This window comes from Oncorhynchus nerka, linkage group LG18, assembly GCF_034236695.1.
Source record: "Oncorhynchus nerka isolate Pitt River linkage group LG18, Oner_Uvic_2.0, whole genome shotgun sequence".
In the NCBI taxonomy this organism is placed as follows: domain Eukaryota; kingdom Metazoa; phylum Chordata; class Actinopteri; order Salmoniformes; family Salmonidae; genus Oncorhynchus; species Oncorhynchus nerka.
The window spans coordinates 62,959,748-62,985,695 of NC_088413.1; the positions used below are offsets into that span (position 1 = coordinate 62,959,748).

The 25,948-nt window shown below is 45.5% G+C and overlaps 1 protein-coding gene across 3 annotated transcripts in view; it reads right to left on the reverse strand.

Moving 5' to 3' along the window:
• LOC115146504 (ral GTPase-activating protein subunit alpha-2-like) overlaps window positions 1-25,948 on the reverse strand; it is a 191,320-nt gene that overhangs the window by 55,220 nt on the left and 110,152 nt on the right. For all 3 annotated transcript variants that reach the window (XR_010459785.1, XM_065004260.1, XM_065004261.1), the window contains exons 25-35: window positions 19,751-19,879; window positions 19,301-19,429; window positions 19,068-19,126; window positions 18,718-18,826; window positions 13,847-13,957; window positions 13,659-13,727; window positions 13,223-13,360; window positions 10,844-11,024; window positions 6,598-7,543; window positions 6,169-6,240; window positions 4,292-4,415 (exon numbers count right to left, since the gene is read on the reverse strand). Coding sequence is in view for 2 of the 3 variants with exons in the window: in XM_065004260.1 (XP_064860332.1) it covers window positions 4,292-4,415; window positions 6,169-6,240; window positions 6,598-7,543; window positions 10,844-11,024; window positions 13,223-13,360; window positions 13,659-13,727; window positions 13,847-13,957; window positions 18,718-18,826; window positions 19,068-19,126; window positions 19,301-19,429; window positions 19,751-19,879 (2,067 nt within the window). In the remaining variant the exon portion in view is untranslated. The remainder of the gene's footprint in view (window positions 1-4,291; window positions 4,416-6,168; window positions 6,241-6,597; window positions 7,544-10,843; window positions 11,025-13,222; window positions 13,361-13,658; window positions 13,728-13,846; window positions 13,958-18,717; window positions 18,827-19,067; window positions 19,127-19,300; window positions 19,430-19,750; window positions 19,880-25,948) is intronic.

Consider the following 25,948-nt stretch of genomic DNA (forward strand, 5'->3'; position numbering starts at 1 on the left):
AGAGGTGAATCCAGGCCCTGCAGTGCCTAGCCCCACTCCTATTCCCCAGGCGCTCTCTTTTGATGACTCCTGTAACAGTAATAGTCTTGTTTTCATGCATGTTAACATTAGAAGCCTCCTCCCTAAGTTTATTTTATTCACTGCTATAGCACACTCTGCCAACCCGGAGGTTCTAGCCGTGAATCCTGGCTTAGGAAAACCACCAAAAATTCTGAAATTTTCATCCCTAACTACAACATTTTCAGACAAGATAGAACGACCAAAGGGGGCGGTGTTGCAATCTACTGCAAAGATAGCCTGCAGAGTTCTGTCCTACTATCCAGGTCTGTACTCAAACAATTTGAACTTCTACTTTAAAAAATCCACCTCTCTAAAAACAAGTCTCTCACCGTTGCAGCCTGCTATAGACCACCCTCTGCCCCCAGCTGTGCTCTGGACACCATATGTGAACTGATTGCCCCCCATCTATCTTCAGAGCTCGTGCTGCTAGGCGACCTAAACGGGAACATGCTTAACAACCCAGCCACCCTCAATCTCACACAAATGATCAATGAACCTACCAGGGTACCCCAAAGCCGTAAACACGGGCACCCTCATAGATATCATCCTAACCAACTTGCCCTCTAAATACACCTCTGCTGTTTTCAACCAAGATCTCAGCGATCACTGCCTCATTGCCTGCATCCGTAATGGGTCAGCAGTCAAACGACCTCCACTCATCACTGTCAAACGCTCCCTGAAACACTTCAGCGAGCAGGCCTTTCTAATCGACCTGGCCGGGGTATCCTGGAAGGATATTGATCTCGTCCCGTCAGTAGAGGACGCCTTGTTATTTAAAAACAAAATGCCTTCCTCACCATCTTAAATAAGCATGCCCCATTCAAGAAATGTAGAACCAGGAACAAAAATCGCCCTTGGTTCTCTCCAGACCTGACTGCCCTTAACCAACACAAAAACATCCTATGGCGTTTGGCATTTGCATCGAACAGCCCCCGTGATATGCAACTTTTCAGGGAAGCTAGAAACCAATATACACAGGCAGTTAGAAAAGCCAAGGCTAGCCTTTTCAAGCAGAAATTTGCTTCCTGCAACACTAACCCAAAAAAGTTCTGGGACACTGTAAAGTCCATGGAGAATAAGAACAGCTCCTCCCAGCTGCCCACTGCACTGAAGATAGGAAACACTGTCACCACCGACAAATCAACTTTAATTGAGAATTTCAACAAGCATTTTTCTACGGCTGGCCATGCTTTCCACCTGGCTACCCCTACCCCGGTCAACAGCACGGCACCCCCCAAAGCAACTCGCCCAAGCCTTCCCCATTTCTCCTTCTACCAAATCCAGTCAGCTGATGTTCTGAAAGTGCGGCAAAATCTGGACCCCTACAAATCAGCTGGGCTAGACAATCTGGACCCTTTCTTTCTAAAAATTATCTGCCAAAATTGTTGCCACCCCTATTACTAGCCTGTTCAACCTCTCTTTAGTGTTATCTGAGATTCCTAAAGATTGGAAACTATTTTCTTTGGCAAGTCAGAAATCGGTGGCCAAGGAATATCACCCTCTTCAAATGGGGGGACACTCTTGAATTGCAATTTTTTTCCAAACTGCTTTACAGACCTAAATCTAAAACTCCTTGACAGCCCTGCCTTTCTAAGGTCTTGCTTGAACTTAAAAATGCCAAGTCAACAAACAGATTAGGTTTTCCAGACCATTTCCCACCTTGTTTGAAATCCCACCATACCTTCTCTTTGTATGCAATCGGGTTTCAGAGCTGGTCATGGGTGCACCTCAGCCATGCTCAAGGTCCTAAACGATATCATAACTGCCATCGATAAGAAACAATACTGTGCAGCCGTATTCATTGATCTGGCCAAGGCTTTCGACTCTGTCAATCACCACATCCTCATCGGCAGACTCGACAGCATTGGTTTCTGAAATGATTGACTTGCCTGGTTCACCAACTACTTCTCTGATAGAGTTCAGTGTGTCAAATCGGAGGGTCTGTTGTCCGGACCTCTGGCAGTCTGTATGGGGGTGCCACATGGTCCAATTCTTTGACTGACTCTCTTCTTTGTATACATCAATGATGTCGCTCTTGCTGCTGGTGAGTCTCTGATCCACCTCTACGCAGACGACACCATTCTGTATACTTCTTGCCCTTATTTGGACACTGTTAACAACCCTCCAGGCGACTTCAATGCCATACAACTCTCCTTCCGTGGCCTCCAACTGCTCTTAAATACAAGTAAAACTAAATGCATGCTCTTCAACCGATCGCTGCATGCACCTGCCCGCCTGTCCAACATCACTACTCTGGATGGCTCTGACTTAGAATATGTGGACAACTACAAATACCTAGGTGTCTGGTTAGACTGTAAACTCTTCTTCCAGACTCACATCAAACATCTCCAATCCAAAGTTAAATATACAATTGGCTTCCTATTTCGCAACAAAGCATCCTTCACTCATGCTGCCAAACATACCCTTGTAAAACTGACCATCCTACCAATCTCGACATTCTGTATACTTCTTGCGATGTCATTGCCATGTAAACTCTTCTTCAACTCTCCTTCCTGACTCACTAGAACCCTTGTGGCCAATCCTACAAAATAGTCTCCAATACCCTACTCAATAAATTGGATACATTGCCATCCGTTTTGTCACCACAGCCCCATATACTACCCACCACTGCGACCTGTACGCTCTCGTTGGCTGGCCCCCGCTTCATACTCGTCGCCAAACCCACTGGCTCCAGGTCATCTACAAGACCCTGCTAGGTAAAGTCCCCCCTTATCTCAGCTCGCTCGTCACCATAGCAGCACCCACCTGTAACACGTGCTCCAGCAGGTATTTCTCTCTGGTCACCCCCAAAATCAATTCTTCCTTTGGCCGCCTATCCTTCCAGTTCTCTGCTGCCAATGACTGGAACGAACTACAAAAATCTCTGAAACTGGAAACACTTATCTTCCTCACTAGCTTTAAGCACCAGCTGTCAGAGCAGCTCACAGATTACTGCACCTGTGCATAGCCCATCTATAATTTAGCCCAAACAACTACCTCTTTCCCTACTGTATTTATTTATTTTGCTCCTTTGCACCACATTATTTCTATCTCTACTTTGCACATACTTCCACTGCAAATCTACCATTCCAGTGTTTTATTTGCTATATTGTATTTACTTCGCCACCATGGCCTTTTTTTGCCTTTACCTCCCTTATCTCACCTCACTTGCTCACATTGTATATAGACTTGTTTTTCTACTGTATTATTGACTGTATGTTTGATTTACTCCATGTGTAACTGTGTTGTTATGTGTCGAATCTGCTTTGCTTTATCTTGAGCAGGTAGCAATTGTAAATGAGAACTTGTTCTCAACTTGCCTATCTGGTTAAATAAAGGTGAAAAAATCAGCTCGTCGCACACCACTTTACAATGAGCTGGAGGCAGTACGCTTTCTGAAAACATATACATTTTACTACATATTATGAGGCATGTCTTACCTTGCATCAAAGTAGCCTAGCCAAAATCAGACCACATCCGTGGAGGCAATTATTTTCTTTTTTTTATCAACTTTCTTTCATTGTCCAGGAGCCAAAAGGCACAATCGTAGTCATATTAGCAACCCATGCTAGTTGTTGCATATTACATCTCCCCTCTTTCTAAATTTCTAATGGATATTTTCATCTGTTACATGAAACCACTCGCATGTGCAGTGTGCTTTTGACAATGGTATTTTCCCACTAATTGCATTATTGCTGTCCTTTTATAATCTGAAGAAATAAAAGTTTATCAACATTTTAAGCTAAACTTTCTGATGTTGTATGAATCTGGGATCTATCGTCTCAAAACTGTCCCAGAGTCTGTTTGGATGAGGCTATTTCTTTCTCGACAAGCTGACCAATAGAATAGGTACACTTTTCTACTATGGGTGATAGTAGATTGACATAGGTAGTGATTTTGCTGTTTGATACTCATCTTATTGGCTGAGGAAAAGTAAATATGGACAGTTATTCTAACAACTTCAAAGTGCCCATCATAACTCAGTAAGGACTGCACATCGTTACATCCTCAACTTGCATGTTCTGTTAATATGAATTACCATAATCTAAATATGATTTATGTCATCATGAGCACCATGGGTGGACGCACTAATCAGAGTTATGAACCCAATGCACATGGGTCCAGTAAATTTCTCAAATGTCCGGTAAATTAAAATGCTGCCAGTCAAATGTCCAGCGCCAGAATTTCCTAAAGGAAACCCTGCTGCAGGGGTGTGTGTGTGTGTGTGTACCTCCCATCCCAGGCCAGACACAAAATCCTCGTAGGTCTGACTGCCTGCGCTGTTGGACAGGATGGAGCATTTGTCCTCCTGACCCTCCCCGATGTAGAACACAGCGATCTTGTGTGTCTCCCTGCTGTTAAGACCAACACACAGACCTGTCGTTAGAACAATGGACCTAGCGAAGCTACAATGCTCTTAGAGCCTACCTCCACTCTCCCAGTTAAGATGGGCGTGCTCTGAAATGTGAACTACAAACCACCAAACGTAACCTGGTCTCAAAAGCAAAACTAATTATATTTGGCTAGAATCTGTGGCACTTCATTTAGTATGAAATATTACTTTACGTTAGGTTACATTACATTGGCCTACAAATGTAATAGCAGTCATTCAATATAATATGAATTGCAGGACGTATAGTATGTTACGAATTACAATTCGTAACATAATATTACAATGACAAGGTTAAGGTTAAGGTTAGGATTTAGGTTAAAGTTAAGGGAAAGGTTAGCTAACATGCTAAGAGGTTGCAAAGTAGGGAAAAGCAGTAAGCAGTTAACTGACTAGGTATCCCCCTTTCCCTTTCCTAGTTACAAAGTTGCTAATTAGCTAAAATGCTAAAGTTGTTTGTGATGAGATTCGAACACAACCTTTGGGTTGCTAGACATTCAAGTAACCTACTGTCCTATCGAACGTAACATATCATACTAAATCTGAGTGCCACTGATTTTAGTAAAATATCATATGCTTTGCTCTGAGACCAGGCTGGCAAACGTACATCTCCAAACAATACTGTGCAAATTCCAAAAAGTAATTGTAGCAAATATGGTTAATATTAGAGAAAACAACATGTGTCTTCATTTAACAAAAATGTAACCTTTATTTAACTAGGCAAGTCAGTTAAGAACAAATTCTTATTTACCATGACGACCTACCAGGGAACAGTGGGTTAACTCCCTTGTTCAGGGGCAGAATGACAGATTTTGACCTTGTCAGCTCAGGGATTCGATCAAGCAACCTTTCAGTTACTTTGCCCAATGCTCTAACCACTAGGCTAACCTAAGCCCACTAATGAAGTTTCTTAAGAGTTAGTGTACAATAGTATATGTGTTTACTGCCCCCCCGTCATGTGACAAACAAAACAAGAGCAGACACAGAGTTCCACCCCTGCGCTTCAACGTTGTCATGGCGGAGCATGGTGCTGTGTTAAATTGGGGGCATTTTGGATGCTTCGACACAGGTTGCCTTGTCTGGCAAAATCCTGGGGGCATTCTTTAATAAGCCCCAGTCATTAGCAGTGTGAAGTGCCTATTGATCGCTGTGCGTGAGTACTGCCTAGCTGTGATCAGCCCGAGATGGTGTAGATTAGGAGGAGAGGAGGGGAAGGCAGAGTGAAGCAGTTTTAATACGTGTCGCCTTGAGAGTGTGATCTTTACTGATTTAGAGGAAGAGAATCTTCATTAGCGGGCGTAGGTTGCAGGTAGCCTAGTGGTTAGAGCGTTGGACTAGTAACCGAAAGGTTGCAAGTTCAAACCCCCGAGCTGACAAGGTACAAATCTGTCGTTCTGCCCCTGAACAGGCAGTTAACCCACTGTTCCTAGGCCGCCATTGAAAATAAGAATTTGTTCTTAACTGACTTGCCTAGTTAAATAAAGGTAAAAAATAAATAAAAAAAAGTTCAGAGTAATGACGGACATGGAACGCTGCGATATTTCAGGCTTAGCTAGAATACCTAGGTGAAATCTAGGATGGTTTGTTCAAAAGGTCTTGCTTAGAGATTCAGTAAGTTCCTTTTATGCCGAACAAGAAGCAAATCATACATGCCAATGTTACCTAGGGATACAGTGTGTGCTGAAGAGGCCCTAAATAATCAGTGTACAAGAACATACCACTGCCTGGAATCCAAATTCTTCAGTTCTCTCAAAAGTTTTGAGTTCTTCTTCAGGAGATGAAAGCTTTTCCTGAAAAGGAATAAACAAATTTGAACTTGAAAAGCATCCAGATGGGACTTGACATGTACGAGTGTACCAGTGTACTATTATTTTGAATGGTAAAAAGCAGATTGAAATTAGGATAAGAAAGCTTCATGTTTAACTTTTGGTCTGACGAGTAACAGGTGCAAACAGGTTTAAATTGAGCTCCGAGACCATTACTAATCTACAGTTGGGCACAGTTTCCCTGTGGAGAGCAGATTAACACAACACACCCTGCCAGGCCTTTCCTTGTACTTTTTCTCTCCCACTTTCTCTCTCTCTGTGAGGTATTCTCCTTACTAGTCTATAGCTGTGGATGTGGTGGTGTTGTGCTTTGCTCTGTACCTGTGGTCCCATGAGTTCATGCCCAGGTCGTTGAGTAGCAGTCTGCAGAAGTAGAAGAAAGCTTTGGGCTCCTGGTGAGCGGGTTCTCTCTGGCTGGTGGCCTTGACGCTCACGTCTGCGTTCCACCTCTTCACCTGCTCCTCCTCCTGCTGCATCTGCCTGAGGATGGCCTCCATGATGGCCCCCTCCTGCTCCAGGTTCATCCCACAGGGAGAGGGGGCTGGCTGGTTGAGCCTCAGCCGGGGCTGGGGCAGGCACTCAGGGCTGCTGTATCCCAGGTCTTCTAGGAGCTGGTCCAGGCCATCTACCTCCTCCTCATCACAGCCTGACTGGGAGTCCCAGCCAGGGGGGTTGGAGCGCTCGGAGGTGCCTGGTGAGGTGGGCTTGGAGGTGGAGTGGTTGTAGGGGTCTGAGGTGCCTGGTGAGGTGGGCTTGGTGGTGGAGTGGTTGTAGGGGTCTGAGGTGCCTGGTGAGGTGGGCTTGGTGGTGGAGTGGTTGGAAGGGTCTGAGGTGCCTGGTGAGGTAGGCTTGGTGGTGGAGTGGTTGGAGGGGTCTGAGGTCCTCTGATGCATGCCGTTGACTCCCTCCTGGGTGCGGTAGAGGACCCCTCCGTCCCAGGAGTACTTTCCAGAGATGTCCCTGACGATGACCCGTACCTGGGAGGAGTTGTCGTGGGGTTCCCCTGGATCAGAGGGCTCCGAGGGTACCTGGAGGTAGGACACCAGGGTGCTGTCGTTGAACACAAACAGCTGCAGGTTGGGGCTCTTGAACACCTCAGAGGAGAGTTCTGATGACTCCACAAAGGGGTTGTCATGGTTCTCACTGACCAGGCTGTGCAGGAGGGCGGGGCCACCACTGAGGGGATGGTGGCCCAGGTGGTTCACAAGGTGTGTCATGATCATCCGTGCCGTCAGAGGGATGAGCTCCATATTCCGTCTTTTCTTCTCTGGAAGCAAGAGGAGAACAGGAATAAGATGGTCTAAAGACATCCTGAGAGACAAATCATTTCGTTAACCCTGTAAATAACCCCCCTGTTTACATGTATTTTATACAGGGAAGTCAAGACCCAGCACATGTACTTTGTCATGTATCGTATGCACTCATGTTTTTGATGTTTTGTGTGGACCCCAGGAAGAGTAGCTGCTGCATGTGCATTTTACATGTATATTTTCATACTTTTTTTCATACTGCGCAACAGCTAATATGCAACAGCTAAAGGGGATCCTTATATAAACTATAGTAAATTCATTAAGCAGTTCTCAATTCTCTGGCCTTTTCACACAAAGCTAGCTTTTCCTTCATAATAACTAATAGCGTTGTTTTTCATTTCTCACAACGGTTATGGCCAACACACCTCTGCCATAAATAAGTAGGTAGCATCTAATCATGGGAGACAACTTTGAAAAGGCCATTGAGTCTGCTACAATGGGCGGAGAGAAAAGACTGGCAAAGTGCTAATGAGAAGCAGATCTTTACAGCATGGTGAATAGAGTGCTGCTCCCTGAATCAGATTGATTTAAATGCTCAGAACTATTCCAAAATGAAAGAGTTACGATGGGGGGAAAAAAACAAGAAGATGCGCTCCGCATTGTGACAGTGCTATCAATACTATCATCCCTCATCAAAGTGGAGAAAGCTCTTTAGAGAGGCTGCATTAGAGATACACAAGCCCTTTGATGAGACTTAATCAATATGATCTCGAGGGGAATGCATAGTGCTCTTTGGCTGCTCTTCTGTAGTTTCTATCTAGACTTTGTAGCGCTGTATGAAAAGTAATGACATAAGCTAGATATTTCAGCTGGGCTTAGCCAACATTGCGTCAATGGGTACGTTCTTTTGGTTGAAAGAGAAAATGACTTCTGAAACATTAGTGGAGGAAACGGCCGTTGTAAAGAAATACTCTAATACATAACCTAATGGCACCACAAGGTCACTAATAAATATCATTTTTAGATGTCTCTTGGATAATGGGTCCTCTCCCTGGGGCAGAGCACTAATGGCTACCTCTTTAAACATTCCATGTGTTAGTCTAGTCAATATTAGGTCAAAACATTAACATTTAATAGAGTAGCTACCTCCAAATGGAAGGCTACCTATTAAAAACTTACATCTCCCTGTAAATCCCCTTACTGCCCATTTCCCAGGTGGTTTGGGAGAGGAAGAGTGTGGTCTGGATGAGGAAGAGTAATATGTAAAACAAGCAGGGGCAGCTAGGCACACATTACTTGGATGACAGGGTACTCGAAAGCATTCCAAAGCTCTCTAACGCTGAAACGCACCGTTTCTCACGCTGAAACGCACAGTCTCTAACGCTCAAACGCACCATCTCTAACGCTCAAACGCACCATCTCTAACGCTCAAATGCACCGTCTCTAACGCTCAAACGCACCGTCTCTAACGCTCAAACGCACCGTCTCTAACGCTCAAAACGCTCAAACGCACCGTCTCTAACGCTCAAACGCACCGTCTCTAACGCACAAACACACCGTCTCTAACGCACAAACACACCGTCTCTAACGCACAAACACACCGTCTCTAACGCACAAACACACCGTCTCTAACGCACAAACACACCGTCTCTAACGCGCAAACGCACCGTCTCTAACGCGCAAACGCACCGTCTCTAACACGCAAACGCACCGTCTCTAACGCTCAAACACACCGTCTCTGGGCTTCCAGGGTGGCACAGTGGTCTACAGTGGCACAGCTGTGCCACCAGAGATTCTGGGTTCGAGCCCAGGCTCTGTCGCAGCCGGCCGCGACCGGGAGGTCCATGGGGCGACGCACAATTGGCCCAGTGTCGTCCGGGTTAGGGGGGTTTGGCCGGCAGGGATATCCATGTCTCATCGCGCACTAGCGACTCCTGTGGCGGGCCGGGCACAGTGCACGCTGACCAGGTTGCCAGGTGTACAGTGTTTCCTCCGACACATTGGTGTGGCTGGCTTCCGGGTTGGATGCGCATTGTGTCAAGAAGCAGTGCTGCTAGGTTGGGTTGTGTTTCGGAGGACGCATGGCTCTCGACCTTCATCTCTCCCGAGTCCGTAAGGGAGTTGCAGCGATGAGACAAGACTGTAACTACTACCAATTGGATACCACAAAATTGGGGAGAAAAAAAGGGGTAAAAAAAAAACTAAACGCACCGTTTCTAACGCTCAAACGCACCGTCTCTAATGCACAAACGCACCGTCTCTAAAGCTCAAACGCACCGTCTCTAAAGCGCAAACGCACCGTCTCTAAAGCGCAAACGCACCGTCTCTAAAGCGCAAACGCACCGTCTCTAACGCTCAAACGCACCGTCTCTAAAGCGCAAACGCACCGTCTCTAAAGCGCAAACGCACCGTCTCTAAAGCGCAAACACACCGTCTCTAAAGCGCAAACGCACCGTCTCTAACGCACAAACGCACCGTCTCTAACGCACAAACACACCGTCTCTAACGCACAAAGACACCGTCTCTAACGCACAAACACACCGTCTCTAACGCACAAACACACCGTCTCTAACGCTCAAACACACCGTCTCTAACGCACAAACACACAGTCTCTAACGCTCAAACACACCGTCTCTAACGCACAAACACTCCGTCTCTAACGCTCAAACGCACCGTCTCTAACGCACAAACGCACCGTCTCTAACGCACAAACACACCGTCTCTAACGCACAAAGACACCGTCTCTAACGCACAAACACACCGTCTCTAACGCACAAACACACAGTCTCTAACGCTCAAACACACCGTCTCTAACGCACAAACACACCGTCTCTAACGCACAAACACACCGTCTCTAACGCACAAACACACCGTCTCTAACGCACAAACACACCGTCTCTAACGCACAAACACACCGTCTCTAACGCTCAAACGCACCGTCTCTAACGCACAAACACACAGTCTCTAACGCACAAACACACAGTCTCTAACGCACAAACACACAGTCTCTAACGCACAAACACACCGTCTCTAACGCACAAACACACCGTCTCTAACGCACAAACACACCGTCTCTAACGCACAAACACACCGTCTCTAACGCACAAACACACCGTCTCTAACGCACAAAGACACAGTCTCTAACGCACAAACACACAAACGTACACAGCCCTCCTTTAATTTCTCTGTCAGCCCTAGCACAATCTCCTACACAGCAGGTACTAAATGGGTGGCGTCTCATCTGCCCATCCTGTCTCCTGCTGTGTTGGTGACAGTGGTGAGGGCAGTGACAGTTGTCAGGTCTCAGGTCTACTTACCTTCGGCAACGGTGAGCAGGTTGCCAAAGTCTGCAGCAGTGTGTGAGGGCGGGGGCTCAGAATTTTTGACCTGGCCCAGCATGAGGAAGGGGTCGTAGTCAGTGGAGAGGTCAGACAGGCTCAGGAGGTAGTGACTCTGCTGGGTGTGCAGGTTGGAGCCAGAGACACAACAGTGAAGCACCTACCGAACAGGATTGAAGATAGGAGTCAACACCTAGTGGGTTAAAGCAACTACAAGAGAAAAACAGTGGTAATGTGGTAATCTTGCATGTGGCGGTAACCTTGGATACAGTCACTGCTACTGTTCCTTTGCGTGGCTGGCTGCACAGCATCAACGAGCACATGGGACTCATAAATGAGGTACATCACACACTCAAACAGACACTCTACCCAGTCTGCCTGAGATTAAAGCACGCGACAGTGGAGGCATTGACCAACAGCGGGAGCCACTGAATAGCTGAACACTGATCTTACAGTATCTGAAACGCAGGTGAAGTGACTAAGTAAGTTACTAAGTAAGAGGAAAATTATACAGTAATCTCGAATGCAGAGGTTGCAAGTATGGAAGATAATCAGTGAGGCTTTGCTTATTGCACTTCGAATGGTTCAGGAACATACGGAGGAGGAATATACGGTCTGTTTGTCATGGTGAGACGGCCATCTAAGAGAAGAGAAGCTCTTTATTGCCACTAATCCATTTCTCCTGTGATGAGTGTATCGATCTGCATAACAGATGGCACGGCATCAGTCCGTTGGGTTGGCAGGACTAGATAAGACCCACTGGGTCAGTTGATTACACTGATTGGACAGGTTTACTCTGTTTGATTTAATTAAGATTTTATCCCCCTGCTCATGTTGCCACACAGACACACACACACACACACACACACACACACACACACACACACACACACACCTATGTGCTGTAAGCAGAGAAGTGCTTGGAAGCTACGCCTGACATATCAGACAATAGCAAACTGTGGGGCCTCTTACACTGAGTGGGTGGACTTGGTAAACCCTTTGTGGAGGCTGGTCCATGTAAATGAATGGCTAATCCCATTCAACACACACACATACACACTTGGCTGAGGCCCAGAGGAGAGGCGCAGGTTCTGTCATCTGAAACAGTATTGTGTGGGGAAATGCAGACAGTATGTGGATTATTATGCCTAACAGTCCTCTGGGCATGGGGGGGATTAGAGTTTATGGTGAAAAGGCCAGAACCAACCAGCTGCCACACCAAAGCCCCAAAGTGGTTCCTCTGTGGAGGAGAAAAAAATCTTTGGCTTGCTTGACAACTAAGTGGCTGCACCTCACATAGCAACAGTTCCAGGAAGGTAACACACACCCGAACAAACATGGATACGTGCAGATGTGCACAGAGGCACACTCACAGACGCACAAAAACACACACAAGCAAATAGACCACTCACGCACGCGTACGCACAGCGAGGGGAGGGTGCAGCTGCTGAGGCAGAGAGCAGATGGAGGAGCCGGAGTGGAGCTCCAGTGAACCAATAAGGTCCAGAGCAATCATGCCTTTTACACAGACCAGCCTCGTGCTGTTAGACACAAACACCAAAAAGTTCAAATCCTCAGCAGAGATGCAGAAATGTCCCATCTTTCTTCGTCATTGTATGAATGTCTCACTTGAGTGTAATCTGCTCATTGATTTGTTCAGGGAAACATCTGATACAAATCCAGAAGTGAAGCAGAATAAAATATGTATAAACAAGACAAATTGCTTTATTCATTTTGTGAGGTTTACTGCTATGTAAATTAGTGCCTAGCTGAAAAGACTGAGTATTGAATAGCTTTATAAACTTTACTGTTATGTGCACAATTGATCAACAAATAACATTGAATTCCTAGATAGCAGCTGCAGTCTCTGTCATTTTAAGAAATATTCAATTAAAATCTAGACAGGCTTGTAGTTCCAGGCTTATTACGAGGACAACGAAACATCTAAATAATTTGACCATTTCTTATCAGGGATGACATCCATATAAAGGATTGTGTTTGTTTGACTACATCTGTCAAACCTCCAATGAATAACACCTCATTCATTTAGCCTGATGCGCAGCCTCTTCCTCAGCATTTAAATCTCTAAATAAGGTTTCAAACCCCCAATCGGTCAAAATAAAAGACGAGAAAAAACTAAACCTGTTATAAATGAATGTTTTTGAGTATTACATGTGTATTAGCAAACAGGTGGGGTGGTTAGGTGGGCATTCTCACATAACAGTAGAAACTGGAAACAAAAATTGGAAAATGAATTTCCAAAGCGTCATAGAACAAACTATAAATGTTGAATAGGACATCTGAATAGGGCTGTGGTGGAAGTAAGACAAAGTACTGTATTCTCTCTCTGTTACCCACCCTGTAGATGTAGTCGAGCAGAGGGGCCTTGTGGGATGTGGAGTCCTCCAGCACGGGCATGGTGATGGGCTCCAGCAGCATACTCAGGGGCATGGCCATGCACCAGTCCAGCAGGCACAGCAGCAGAGACACCATTAGCTGAATCATACAAAGAGAGGAGAGGCCTTATCCATTAGCCCAGAACCCTCCACACACAATGAAGCCTACTGTACGCAAAGATAATCAATAAAACAGCTGGGGAGGGGGATGAGGGAGGGAGTGAGGTAGGGACAGAGAGGGAGGGCTGGAGGGAGGGACAGAGAGGGAGGGCTGGAGGGAGAAAAAGAGAGAGAGAGCTGGAGAAAAGACACAAATAGGGCCCAGATAGAACAAGATTCCTGTGCAAATGCACTTGCTACCTCGATGGAAAAAAGGGTCCTTTAGAATTTCCCCGTACCTTTTTGTCAGCCTCCACTGCAGAGTGCTCTGCGCTCGGCAACAGAAATGCTATAGTAGCCACAAAGATCTGCATGGGACAAAAATAAGGGGACATGTTGATTCTATATATTTCTCAAGTGAAAGAAGATAGCATGTCTGATAAAAGGAGATGGTTAGGTGAGCTGAGGGGGAGCCGTGTCATCCTACCTCAATGATTTTCTTTGGGAGAGAGCGCTCTAGCCTCTGGAGGTGTTCCCAGTGAGAGATGAGGAGCTGGAACAGGTCACAGGCTACATGAGCCACAACCTTGTTCCCAAACTGACAAGCGAGAGAGAGAGACCCGCTAATTATCAAAATCCAGAAAAGAGATGTTAAATTGTACAACCTAAAAGGAAGCGATTCCCAAACGTTCCATAACAAAGCCATCACATACAGAGAGATGAACCTGGAGAAGAGTCCCCTAAGCAAGCAGGTCCTGGGGCTCTGTTCACAAACACACCCCACAGAGCCCCAGGACAGCAACACAATTAGACCCAACCAAATCATGAGAAAACAAAAAGAGAATTATTTTCAATGTGTCAAGTAATTAACAAAAAACAGAGCAAACTAGAATGCTATTTAGCCCTAACCAGAGTACACAGTGGCAGAATACCTGACCACTGTGACCGACCCAAACTTAAGGAAAACTTTGACTATGTACAGACTCCATGAGCATAGCCTTGCTATTGAGAAAGGCCGCCGTAGGCAGACCTGGCTCTCAAGAGAAGACAGTCTATGTGCACACTGCCCACAAAATGAGGTGGAAACTGAGCTGCACTTCCTAATCTCCTGCCAAATGTATGATCATATCAGAGATACATATTTTCCTCAGATTACACAGGTCCACAAAGAATTCGAAAACAAACCGGATTTTGATAAACTCCCATATCTACTGGGTGAAATACCACACAGTGTGCCAACATAGCAGCAAGATTTGTGACCTGTTGCCACAAGAAAAGGGCAACTAGTGAAGAACAAACACCATTGTAAATACAATCCATATTTATGTTTATTTATTTTCCCTTTTGTACTTTAACCATTTGCACATCGTTACATTACTGTATATATGCATTACATGACATTTGTAATGTCTTTATTCTTTTGGAACTTCTGTGAGTGAAATGTTTACTGTTCATTTTTATTGTTTATTTCACTTTTGTATATTATCTACTTCACTTGCTTTGGCAATGTTAACAAACTCAGCAAAGAAATAAATGTCAACTGAGTTTATTTTCAGCAAACTTAACATGTGTAAATACTTGTATGAACATAACAAGATTCAACAACTTAGACATAAACTGAACAAGTTCACACACATGTGACTAACAGAAATGGAATAATGTGCCCCTGAACAAAGGGGGGGGGGTCAAAATCAAAAGCAGCAGTCAGTGTCTGGTGTGGCCACCAGCTGCATTAAGTACTGCAGTGCATCTCCTCCTCATGGACTGCACCAGACTTACCAGTTCTTGCTGTGAGATGTTACCCCACTCATCCACCAAGGCACCTGCAAGTTCCCAGACATTTCTGGGGGGAATGGCCCTAGCCCTCACCCACCGATCCAACAGGTCCCAGACGTGCTCAATGGGATTGAGATCCAGGCTCTTCGTTGGCCATGGTAGAACACTGACATTCCGGTCTTGCAGGAAATCGCGCACAGAACGAGCAGTATGGCTGGTGGCATTGTCATGCTAGAGGGTCATGTCAGGATGAGCCTGCAGGAAGGGTACCACATGAGGGAGGAGGATGTCTTCCCTGTAACACACAACGTTAAGATTGCCTGCAATGCCAACAAGCTCAGTCCGATGATGCTGTGACACACCGCCCCAGACCATGACGGACCCTCCACCTCCAAATTGATCCCGCTCCAGAGTACAGGCCTTGGTGTAACGCTCATTCCTTTGACGGTAAACGTGAATCCGACCATCACCCCTGGTGAGACAAAACCACAACTCGTCAGTGAAGAGCACTTTTTACCAGTCCTGTCTGGTCCAGCGACGGTGGGTTTGTACCCATAGGCGACGTTGTTGCCGGTGATGTCTGGTGAGGACAACAGGCCTACAGTCCTCAGTCCATCCTCTCTCTAGGATGCGGACAGTCTATTGCGGACAGTCTGAGCACTGATGGAGGGATTGTAAGTTCCTGGTGTAACTCAGGCAGTTGTTGTTGCCATCCTGTACCTGTTCTGCAGGTGTGATGTTCGGATGTACAGAAAGGTGCAGGTGTTGTTACACGTGGTCTGCCACTGCGAGGACGATCAGCTGTCCGTCCTGTCTCCCTGTAGCGCTGTCTTAGGCGTCTCACAGTACGGACATTGGAATTTATTGCCCTGGCCACATCTGCAGTCCTCATGCCTCCTTGCAACATGCCTAAAGCACGTTCACACAGATGAGCAGGGACCCTGAGCATCTTTCTTTTTGGTGTTTTTCAGTCAGTAGAAATACCTCTTTAGTGTCCTAAGTTTTCACAACTGTGACCTTAATTGCCTACCGTCTGTAAGCTGTTAGTGTCTTAACGACCGTTCCACAGGTGCATGTTCATAAATTGTTTATGGTTCATTGAACAAGCATGGGAAACAGTGTTTAAACCCTTTACAATGAAGATCTGTGAAGTTATTTGGATTTTTACTAATTATCTTTGAAAGACAGGGTCCTGAAAAAGGTTTATTTTTTTGCTGAGTTTATGTTTCCAATGCCAATGAAACTCCTTGAATTGAATTTACAGTGCCTTGCGAAAGTATTCGGCCCCCTTGAACTTTGCGACCTGTTGCCACATTTCAGGCTTCAAACATAAAGATATAAAACTGTATTTTTTTGTGAAGAATCAACAACAAGTGGGACACAATCATGAAGTGGAACGACATTTATTGGATATTTCAAACTTTTTCAACAAATCAAAAACTGAAAAATTGGGCGTGCAAAATTATTCAGCCCCCTTAAGTTAATACTTTGTAGCGCCACCTTTTGCTGCGATTACAGCTGCAAGTCGCTTGGGGTATGTCTCTATCAGTTTTGCACATCGAGAGACTGAAATTTTTTCCCATTCCTCCTTGCAAAACAGCTCGAGCTCAGTGAGGTTGGATGGAGAGCATTTGTGAACAGCAGTTTTCAGTTCTTTCCACAGATTCTCGATTGGATTCAGGTCTGGACTTTGACTTGGCCATTCTAACACCTGGATATGTTTATTTTTTAACCATTCCATTGTAGATTTTGCTTTATGTTTTGGATCATTGTCTTGTTGGAAGACAAATCTCTGTCCCAGTCTCATGTCTTTTGCAGACTCCATCAGGTTTTCTTCCAGAATGGTCCTGTATTTGGCTCCATCCATCTTCCCATCAATTTTAACCATCTTCCCTGTCCCTGCTGAAGAAAAGCAGGCCCAAACCATGATGCTACCACCACCATGTTTGACAGTGGGGATGGTGTGTTCAGGGTGATGAGCTGTGTTGCTTTTACGCAAAACATAACGTTTTGCATTGTTGCCAAAAAGTTCAATTTTGGTTTCATCTGACCAGAGCACCTTCTTCCACATGTTTGGCGTGTCTCCCAGGTGGCTTGTGGCAAACTTTAAACGACACTTTTTATGGATATCTTTTTTCTTCTTGCCACTCTTCCATAAAGGCCAGATTTGTGCAATATACGACTGATTGTTATCCTATGGACAGAGTCTCCCACCTCAGCTGTAGATCTCTGCAGTTCATCCAGAGTGATCATGGGCCTCTTGGCTGCATCTCTGATCAGTCTTCTCCTTGTATGAGCTGAAAGTTTAGAGGGACGGCCAGGTCTTGGTAGATTTGCAGTGGTCTGATACTCCTTCCATTTCAATATTATCGCTTGCACAGTGCTCCTTGGGATGTTTAAAGCTTGGGAAATCTTTTTGTATCCAAATCCGGCTTTAAACTTCTTCACAACAGTATCTCGGACCTGCCTGGTGTGTTCCTTGTTCTTCATGATGCTCTCTGCGCTTTTAACGGACCTCTGAGACTATCACAGTGCAGGTGCATTTATACGGAGACTTGATTACACACAGGTGTATTGTATTTATCATCATTAGTGATTTAGGTCAACATTGGATCATTCAGAGATCCTCACTGAACTTCTGGAGAGAGTTTGCTGCACTGAAAGTAAAGGGGCTGAATAATTTTGCACGCCCAATTTTTCAGTTTTTGATTTGTTAAAAAAGTTTGAAATATCCAATAAATGTCGTTCCACTTCATGATTGTGTCCCACTTGTTGTTGATTCTTCACAAAAAATACAGTTTTATATCTTTATGTTTGAAGCCTGAAATGTGGCAAAAGGTCGCAAAGTTCAAGGGGGCCGAATACTTTCGCAAGGCACTGTAATTGAGAGCGAGCGAGAGAGAGAGTGGACAGTACACGAGAGATCAGGGTTCAAGGTGTTCTGGGAAGTCAACAACGTAGTAGGATGAGTAATTGTATAAAACTATTATGGGGACTCTGGCATAACAGAAAAAGGTATGAAAATGTCTTGGTTCTGCAAAAAACTGTCTTTCAAACTAAAGTTTATGGACTGATTGGCAGACCCAGTTGTGTTGTTAAAAAGGGGATCTGGAATTCAAGGCACAGAAATAGAATGTCCCCTGTTTTCTATCAGAATGCTTATTGTCATGTAACAAGAGCAGACAATGCAGGATTGCAAAAATGGCCCAACACAAAGACAGATCCAGAGAGTTCAGCACCTGCTTTCAGAAAAGCACCCCTCCCCCCATTCACCCACTCATCCCCTTTATTTTGGGCCAGCCGGATGTGTGCGTCAGGTTGGGCAGGGCAGTGAATACTGCTCCATTAGAGGGGTATTGCACTAGCAAGAAACTTAAATGCTTAAATTGGCCTGCATCCACTGAGAGCGAGTGGTCTGGAAATTACACCACATGCTCTTTTCCCACCCTCAGGAAACACTGGTTCTCTCTGCATCTATCCACTGAGACAGGGGAGCAGAGGTCTTCAAAAACATACTGTACAGGAGTCACGCAACTGAGCACCTTGTCACTCACATAGACGCTGATGCATAAACACACTCACCTTTAGTGTTACGCCCAGTACATTGATGGCATCCTTGACCTGGTGGTGAATATTATTCTGCATCAGTTCCTCACATACCCACAGGCCCAGACTACACACAGCTATACACCTAGAACACACAGGAGACCAGTGAGAGAATACTGATGCACGCTAGGGGAACAATTACATTCTTACTCGTGTTGTATCTCTGAAGTTGCATTACCCCCTTTCCATTTTCTTCTTACATTACAGAAATTCATCAAATCTTTTATTTCATTATACTATTTCTCTGAAATTTGAACATGAATCCAATCAGTCCCATTCCCTCCACACGACTGTACCCTTCTTCTGTATTCCCATCCCTTTCATACCTGGCAGCCTCACAGGGTTCATTCCGTGCCGTCTTCAGTAAGATGTTGACCAGATAGTCCTGAAAGGAGAGGGCAGAGAAGACATGATGATGAACAATCCACTTCATCTACCATCCAAAATGTCCATTTTATTCATCAAGATACTTGAACTCTAACTCCTACACAATGTTTGTATTAGTTTGCTGTCTGAGTATGTACTGAAAGGACAAAGTAAATGTAAGAACTCTGAATACCTTAATGTCCTCGTTCCCGACGACGATGTTATCAGTTCCAGGAACAGTCTGCAGTAGAGGAATCTGCAGGTAGATGTTGGGAAAACAGACCAGCGACCCAAGGACAGTCTGTGCGTCAATCCTCGGAGCCTTTCAGATGAAAATAACACATTCATTGTCTCATCACTACAGAACTCTGATTATGTTGCATGAAACATTTCTCTTGAAGGAAAAGCCTCCAGGAGAAAAGCCTCCAGGAGAAAAGCCCCCAGGAGAAAAGCCCCCAGGAGTGGCAGCACTACGTCCTTTAACTCACTGAATATGTTGTTTCCATGGAGTTGAATACTGTGTAGTACATTCTTCTAAATGAAGTATAGCAGAATATGTTTAACGATCCTAAATACATTTGAATACATATTGCACCACCTTTGATGTAAGCCTGCCTGTGTGTCTGTGTGCGTGTCTGTGTACCTCGGCGGTGTCGTGGCTGAGGACCCGTGCTGCAGCGGTGATGAAGTCTCCCACCAGCATAGTGAAGCCAGGCAGGCCCAGGTAGAAGAAGCGTGGGGAACAGGAACGGATCACTGTGTTTAGAACGTCCTGAGAGGGAACACAAACACAGATGGTCATGGTGGTTAGGTCAATGGATGGATTGAATGAGCATTACATTAAACATAGAGCCATATATTTTGTAAGCAGGTGGGCATGTATTCCTGATATTGTGATGGGTGTATTTTGGGGAATGGACAGACACTGAGCTCTGGAAAAGAATGATAGCATAGTAGTGCATCCCAAATTGCTACAAATATGACAACAGTGCACTCAGGAGAGCACAGCATTTCACAGTCCATATCTTACAAAAAAACAAAATGAGAGTGTGAATGAGGGATGGAGAAAAAGGGAGGGGAAGAAAGAGGCAGCAGATGGGTTGATCACACAGCACAAGGGAAGGGGAATGGTGGAACAAAAGTACCACACACACGGTATTAAATAAGTATTGAAGAGGGATTTAAGCATACGTGGGCAGAATGTACCACTTCACAATAATAATGGTCGACCGTCATCTCATCACCCTGTTTGCTAGTAAAGTACAGTACACTGAAAACATGCATTGGGTATATTAATAAAGTACTGTGTCTAATAAAGAACTGAAATAGGTTGCAGTGGAAGACCTCACATTGCCTTAAAATGTCAGGAGTGAACTGAAATTCTTGAGATAAGAATGTAATAGAACTACATAAGGGGGGGATTGTTTGCTTAACTGTGTGTGTGTGTGTGTGTGTGTGTGTGTGTGTACACAGCCAAGGTCCAGGCCAGGAACACCTGCCTTTAGGATAGCTGTAAACGTGTGTAAATCAGGTGGTTCAAACAGAGGCCTTGTGTTTCATGGAGTCCTAAACCCCAGTACACCTCAGCAAACACCCGACACACTCCTCCACAACCCCTCCCAACATGAATCCCCTCAAATGAAGCCTTTGTAGACACAGAGTGGGGAAACAAAATAGGAATAGAAAAACATAGGCAATAAGGAACCAGTCAAAACATAGCGATGCGGCAGCGTTGGGTTTGGTGGCCCATTTTAACCTCATTTCTGCCGTAATTGACCTCTGAGAGGCGTAATGTCGGCTGATTGCCTGAAGTTAGCATTTTAGGGGAAGCAATAAACCTACAAAGTATTTCCATTCTGCCTGTAAGTAGAGGGAGCTGGATGTGAAAGGAGTGTGTGGTAGTAGAGATTTGAGCACTGCTGTGTGCGGTAGGGCTGAGGGTTGGCAGTAGGATTGGCCTGCTCTGCTCTGTTCAACAAAAGGTGCATTAATACAAGCCTGACAGGAGGCTTCTTAACCCTTTCATTCTGCCGTGTTTGGTAGGCACACAACCCACATTTCTTACATGGAATGAAATATTTCCCCATTTACTGGTCATTAGTGACATCATAACACTACTATCAGTTCTTATCACAGAAGGAGTTTGTAAAACGGGGTTTTCCCAGTCCAGGCATGTTAATAGGTAGTGCCGATCTGTATGGCTATGTCAAGGTGGAGAGGTACTTTTGGAGGGTTTAATCATCTACTAAACCGCTGGGTTTTGAACCGCAGCACAACTCAACTGTCACATTTCCCTCTCTCTCCACAGGCAGCCGTTACACAGATGAAACAATCCCTGTTTCACTGATCAATTGAGGGGGGAAAAGAAACGGATGGTTTTGCACAGGGAGAGCAGGTGTTAGAGAGATATTTAATGACTGGCTCACACAACCCTAGAAGGCACATTTAATGCACAAGCAACAACTTTTCAGTAGGCTGAACAGCACTCTTATTAAATAGATTACTGCCATTGTGCAAAGGCCAAGGTAATGCTACTGCAGACTTGGTAGACTGCGCGCGCAAGAGAGAGACTGGACACTACCAGTGACATTGGCAGCCAGGAGGAGAGGATGTACCCTCCTTCATAGCCCCTCCTTTTTAGTGAAAAAACCCTGTCATGTTATATTTGCAAACATGTGCAGTGCTTAAATATTGTATAATCAGAGTATTTTGTTATTGTTGAACATTTCAAGACTAAACAGACCATTAAAATACAAAGAAATGGGGAAAATATATAGGGAGAATTTGAGTGGGACAGAGTAGACTAAAGAGAGAAGAACAGGGAGGGATACAGGGATTTGGGAGGGATACTGCAGGGGAGGTTGGATAGAGGAAGAAGGAAGGGGGGGATGGAGTAAGAGGCACATTGTTATGTAAAGCAGGCGTGCGGCTGGGCTGTCCCTCCATTGTGTGGCGTGAGGACTCTTTCTCCGGGCAATTTGAACACGCTCTAGCGCCCAGCCAAGCTCAGCACTGGCGGCCCAGGCCCCATATTATATTTAGGCACAACAAAAGCTGGAGAATGCCACCCTGTCCCTCCTGGCCGGCCCCCTCATTTCTCTCCAACGCATTCCCCGTGAGCTCCCCTTCCTCCCCAGTCTCTCCCTCCCGGTCATCTCTGGCCCCGGTCATCTCCAGCTCCGGTCAACTTGTCACTAATGGAGCACGACAGACGCCAGTCCATAATTAATCACAAATACACGGCAGGAGCTCAAACATTACTTAACGACATGGAAAACATTCTAATAAGCTTGTCGTGCTGCCAAGGAGAAATATAAACCCGTGGGCAGAGGGAAAAAAAATAAATAATTTATTTACAGTCTCCCCCCTCCCCCCTTCAATCTCTTTCCAACTCACTCCCTCTCCTGTTTTTAGAGCAGCCAGCCAGCCAGCTAACCAGGCAGGCGGCAGCAGGGTGTGGTTAGATAGAGGAGGACCATGCTGGAGTGAGCGGAGACAACATGCTAAAACAGTGTGCCCTCATCCCCACCGGCAGGCAGGAGGCAGCAGGGTGTGGTTAGATAGAGGAGGACCATGCTGGAGTGAGCGGAGACAACATGCTAAAACAGTGTGCCCTCATCCCCACCGGCAGGCAGGAGGCAGCAGGGTGTGGTTAGATAGAGGAGGACCATGCTGGAGTGAGCGGAGACAACATGCTAAAACAGTGTGCCCTCATCCCCACCGGCAGGCAGGAGGCAGCAGGGTGTGGTTAGATAGAGGAGGACCATGCTGGAGTGAGCGGAGACAACATGCTAAAACAGTGTGCCCTCATCCCCACCGGCAGGCAGGAGGCAGCAGGGTGTGGTTAGATAGAGGAGGACCATGCTGGAGTGAGCGGAGACAACATGCTAAAACAGTGTGCCCTCATCCCCACCGGCAGGCAGGAGGCAGCAGGGTGTGGTTAGATAGAGGAGGACCATGCTGGAGTGAGCGGAGACAACATGCTAAAACAGTGTGCCCTCATCCCCACCGGCAGGCAGGAGGCAGCAGGGTGTGGTTAGATAGAGGAGATAGAGGAGGACCATGCTGGAGTGAGCGGAGACAACATGCTAAAACAGTGTGCCCTCATCCCCACCGGCAGGCAGGAGGCAGCAGGGTGTGGTTAGATAGAGGAGGACCATGCTGGAGTGAGCGGAGACAACATGCTAAAACAGTGTGCCCTCATCCCCACCGGCAGGCAGGAGGCAGCAGGGTGTGGTTAGATAGAGGAGGACCATGCTGGAGTGAGCGGAGACAACATGCTAAAACAGTGTGCCCTCATCCCCACCGGCAGGCAGGAGGCAGCAGGGTGTGGTTAGATAGAGGAGGACCATGCTGGAGTGAGCGGAGACAACATGCTAAAACAGTGTGCCCTCATCCCCACCGGCTGGCAGGAGGCAGCAGGGTGTGGTTAGATAGAGGAGGACCATGCTGGAGTGAGCGGAGACAACATGCTAAAACAGTGTGCCCTCATCCCCACCGGCTGGCAGGAGGCAGCAGGGTGTGGTTAGATAGAGGAGGACCATGCTGGAGTGAGCGGAGACAACATGCTAAAACAGTGTGCCCTCATCCCCACCGGCAGGCAGGAGGCAGAGCAAGAGGTCTGGAGAGATCCAGCTGACAGCTGAGCAGAGGCCTAGAAAAACGCAAGAACTACACTGGCGTGAACCCAGATGACTCTTACCTACGCACAATATATTACATCACCAGCTTCATCAACATTCCTCACATTTACCTTAGCTAGTCCAGAACAAGTGAAAGGGGTAAAGCTAATGCATAAGCAATGTCATCATCAGCAGGACCTATGTCAACATATGACAAGAACATGACAATAAGCATGTGCCATGTACCTCCGACAGTGCACTGCGTCTTGCTGCTCTTGTATCGAAAGGACAATGCAACAAAGCTGAGAAGCCTTTGGCTATAACCCCATCTAGTGTTTTTTTAACCCACCTACACTCCCCCACATTTGGGGGACTAACCTTTTTTTAATTTTTTTTTTTAATATTAAAATGTTTATTTACTTTTCAAATGTTTTATAATGAACAAAAGTACAAACGCAACACGCAACAATTTCAACGATTTTACTGAGTTACAGTTCATTTAATGAAATCAGTCACATGAAATAAATTAATTAGGCCCTAATCTATGGATTTCACATGACTGGGAATACAGATACCTTAAAAAAAGGAAGGGGCTTGGATCAATAAATAGTCCGTATCTGGTGTGACCACCATCTGCCTCATGCACCGCGACACATCTCCTTCGCATAGAGTTGATCAGGTTGTTGATTGTGGCCTGTTGAATGTTGTCCCACTCCTCTTCAATGGCTGTGCGAAGTTGCTGGATACGCTGTTGTACACGTCGATCCAGAGCATCTCAAACATGCTCAATGGGTGACATTGCAGGCTATGGAAGACCTGGGACATTTTCAGGTTCCAGGAATTGTGTACAGATCCTTGCGACATGGGGCCGTGCATTATCTTGCTAAAACATGAGGTAATGGTGGCGGATGAATGGCACGACAATGGGCCTCAGGGTCTCGTCACGGTATCTCTATGCATTCAAATTGCCATAAAAAGCAATTGTGTTCGTTGTCCGTAGCTTAAACCTGCCCTTCAGCTTCATTAAATAGTACCCTTAAAACACCAGTCTCAACGTCAACAGTGAAGAGGATGTGGACTTATAGGCAGAGTTGCAAAGAAATATCTCAGACTGGCCAATAAAAATAAAAGATTAAGATGGGCAAAAGAACAGACACTGGACAGAGGAACTCTGCCTAGAAGGCCGGCATCCCGGAGTCACCTCTTCACTGTTGACTTTGAGACTGGTGTTTGGCGGGTACTATTTAATGAAGCTGCCAGTTGAGGACTTGTGAGTCGTCTGTTTCTCAAACTAGACACTCTAATGTACTTGTCCTCTTGATTAGTTGTGCACCAGGGCCACCCACTCCTCTTTCTATCCTGGTTAGAGCCAGTCTGCATTGTATTGTGAAGGGAGTAGTACACAGCGTTGTATGAGATATTCAGTTTCTTGCCAATTTCTCGCATGGTATAGCCTTCACCTCTCAGAACAAGAATAGACTGACGAGTTTCAGAAGAAAGTTATTTGTTTCTGGCTATTTTGAGCCTGTAATTGAACCCACAAATGCTGATGATCCAGATACTCAACTAGTCTAAAAGCCAGTTTTATTGCTTTTTTAATCAGAACAACAGTTTGCAGCTGTGCTAACATAATTGCAAACAGGTTTTCTAATGATCAATTAGTCTTAAAATGATAATCTTGGATTAGCTAACACAACGTTCCACTGGAACACAGGAGTGATGGTTGTTGATAATGGGCCTCTGTACGCCTATGTAGATATTCCATAAAAAATCAGCCGTTTCCAGCTACAATAGTAATTTGTCTACACTGTCATTCAGATAAATTTGATGTTATTTTAAAATCGACAAAAAATGTGCTATTCTTTAAAAAACAAGGACATTTCTATGTGACTCCAAACTTTTGAACGGGGCAGCAGGTAGCCTAGTGGTTAGAGCTTTGGGCCAGTAACCAAAAGGTTGCTGGATCAAATCCCTGAGTTGACAAGGAAAAAAATCTGTCATTCTGCCCAACCTACAGTTCCCCGGTAGGCCGTCATTGTAAATAAGTATTTGTTCTTAACTGACTTGCCTAGTTAAATAAAGGTTACATTTAAAAAAATATTCATATGACTGGCAATCAGGAGGGCCTTTCCTTTGTATATGAAATCAGGACCATCCCTCTTGACCTGTCATTTGGTCCCACTTATCAGTAAAAACTTGAGACCTCTCCACTTTTTTTT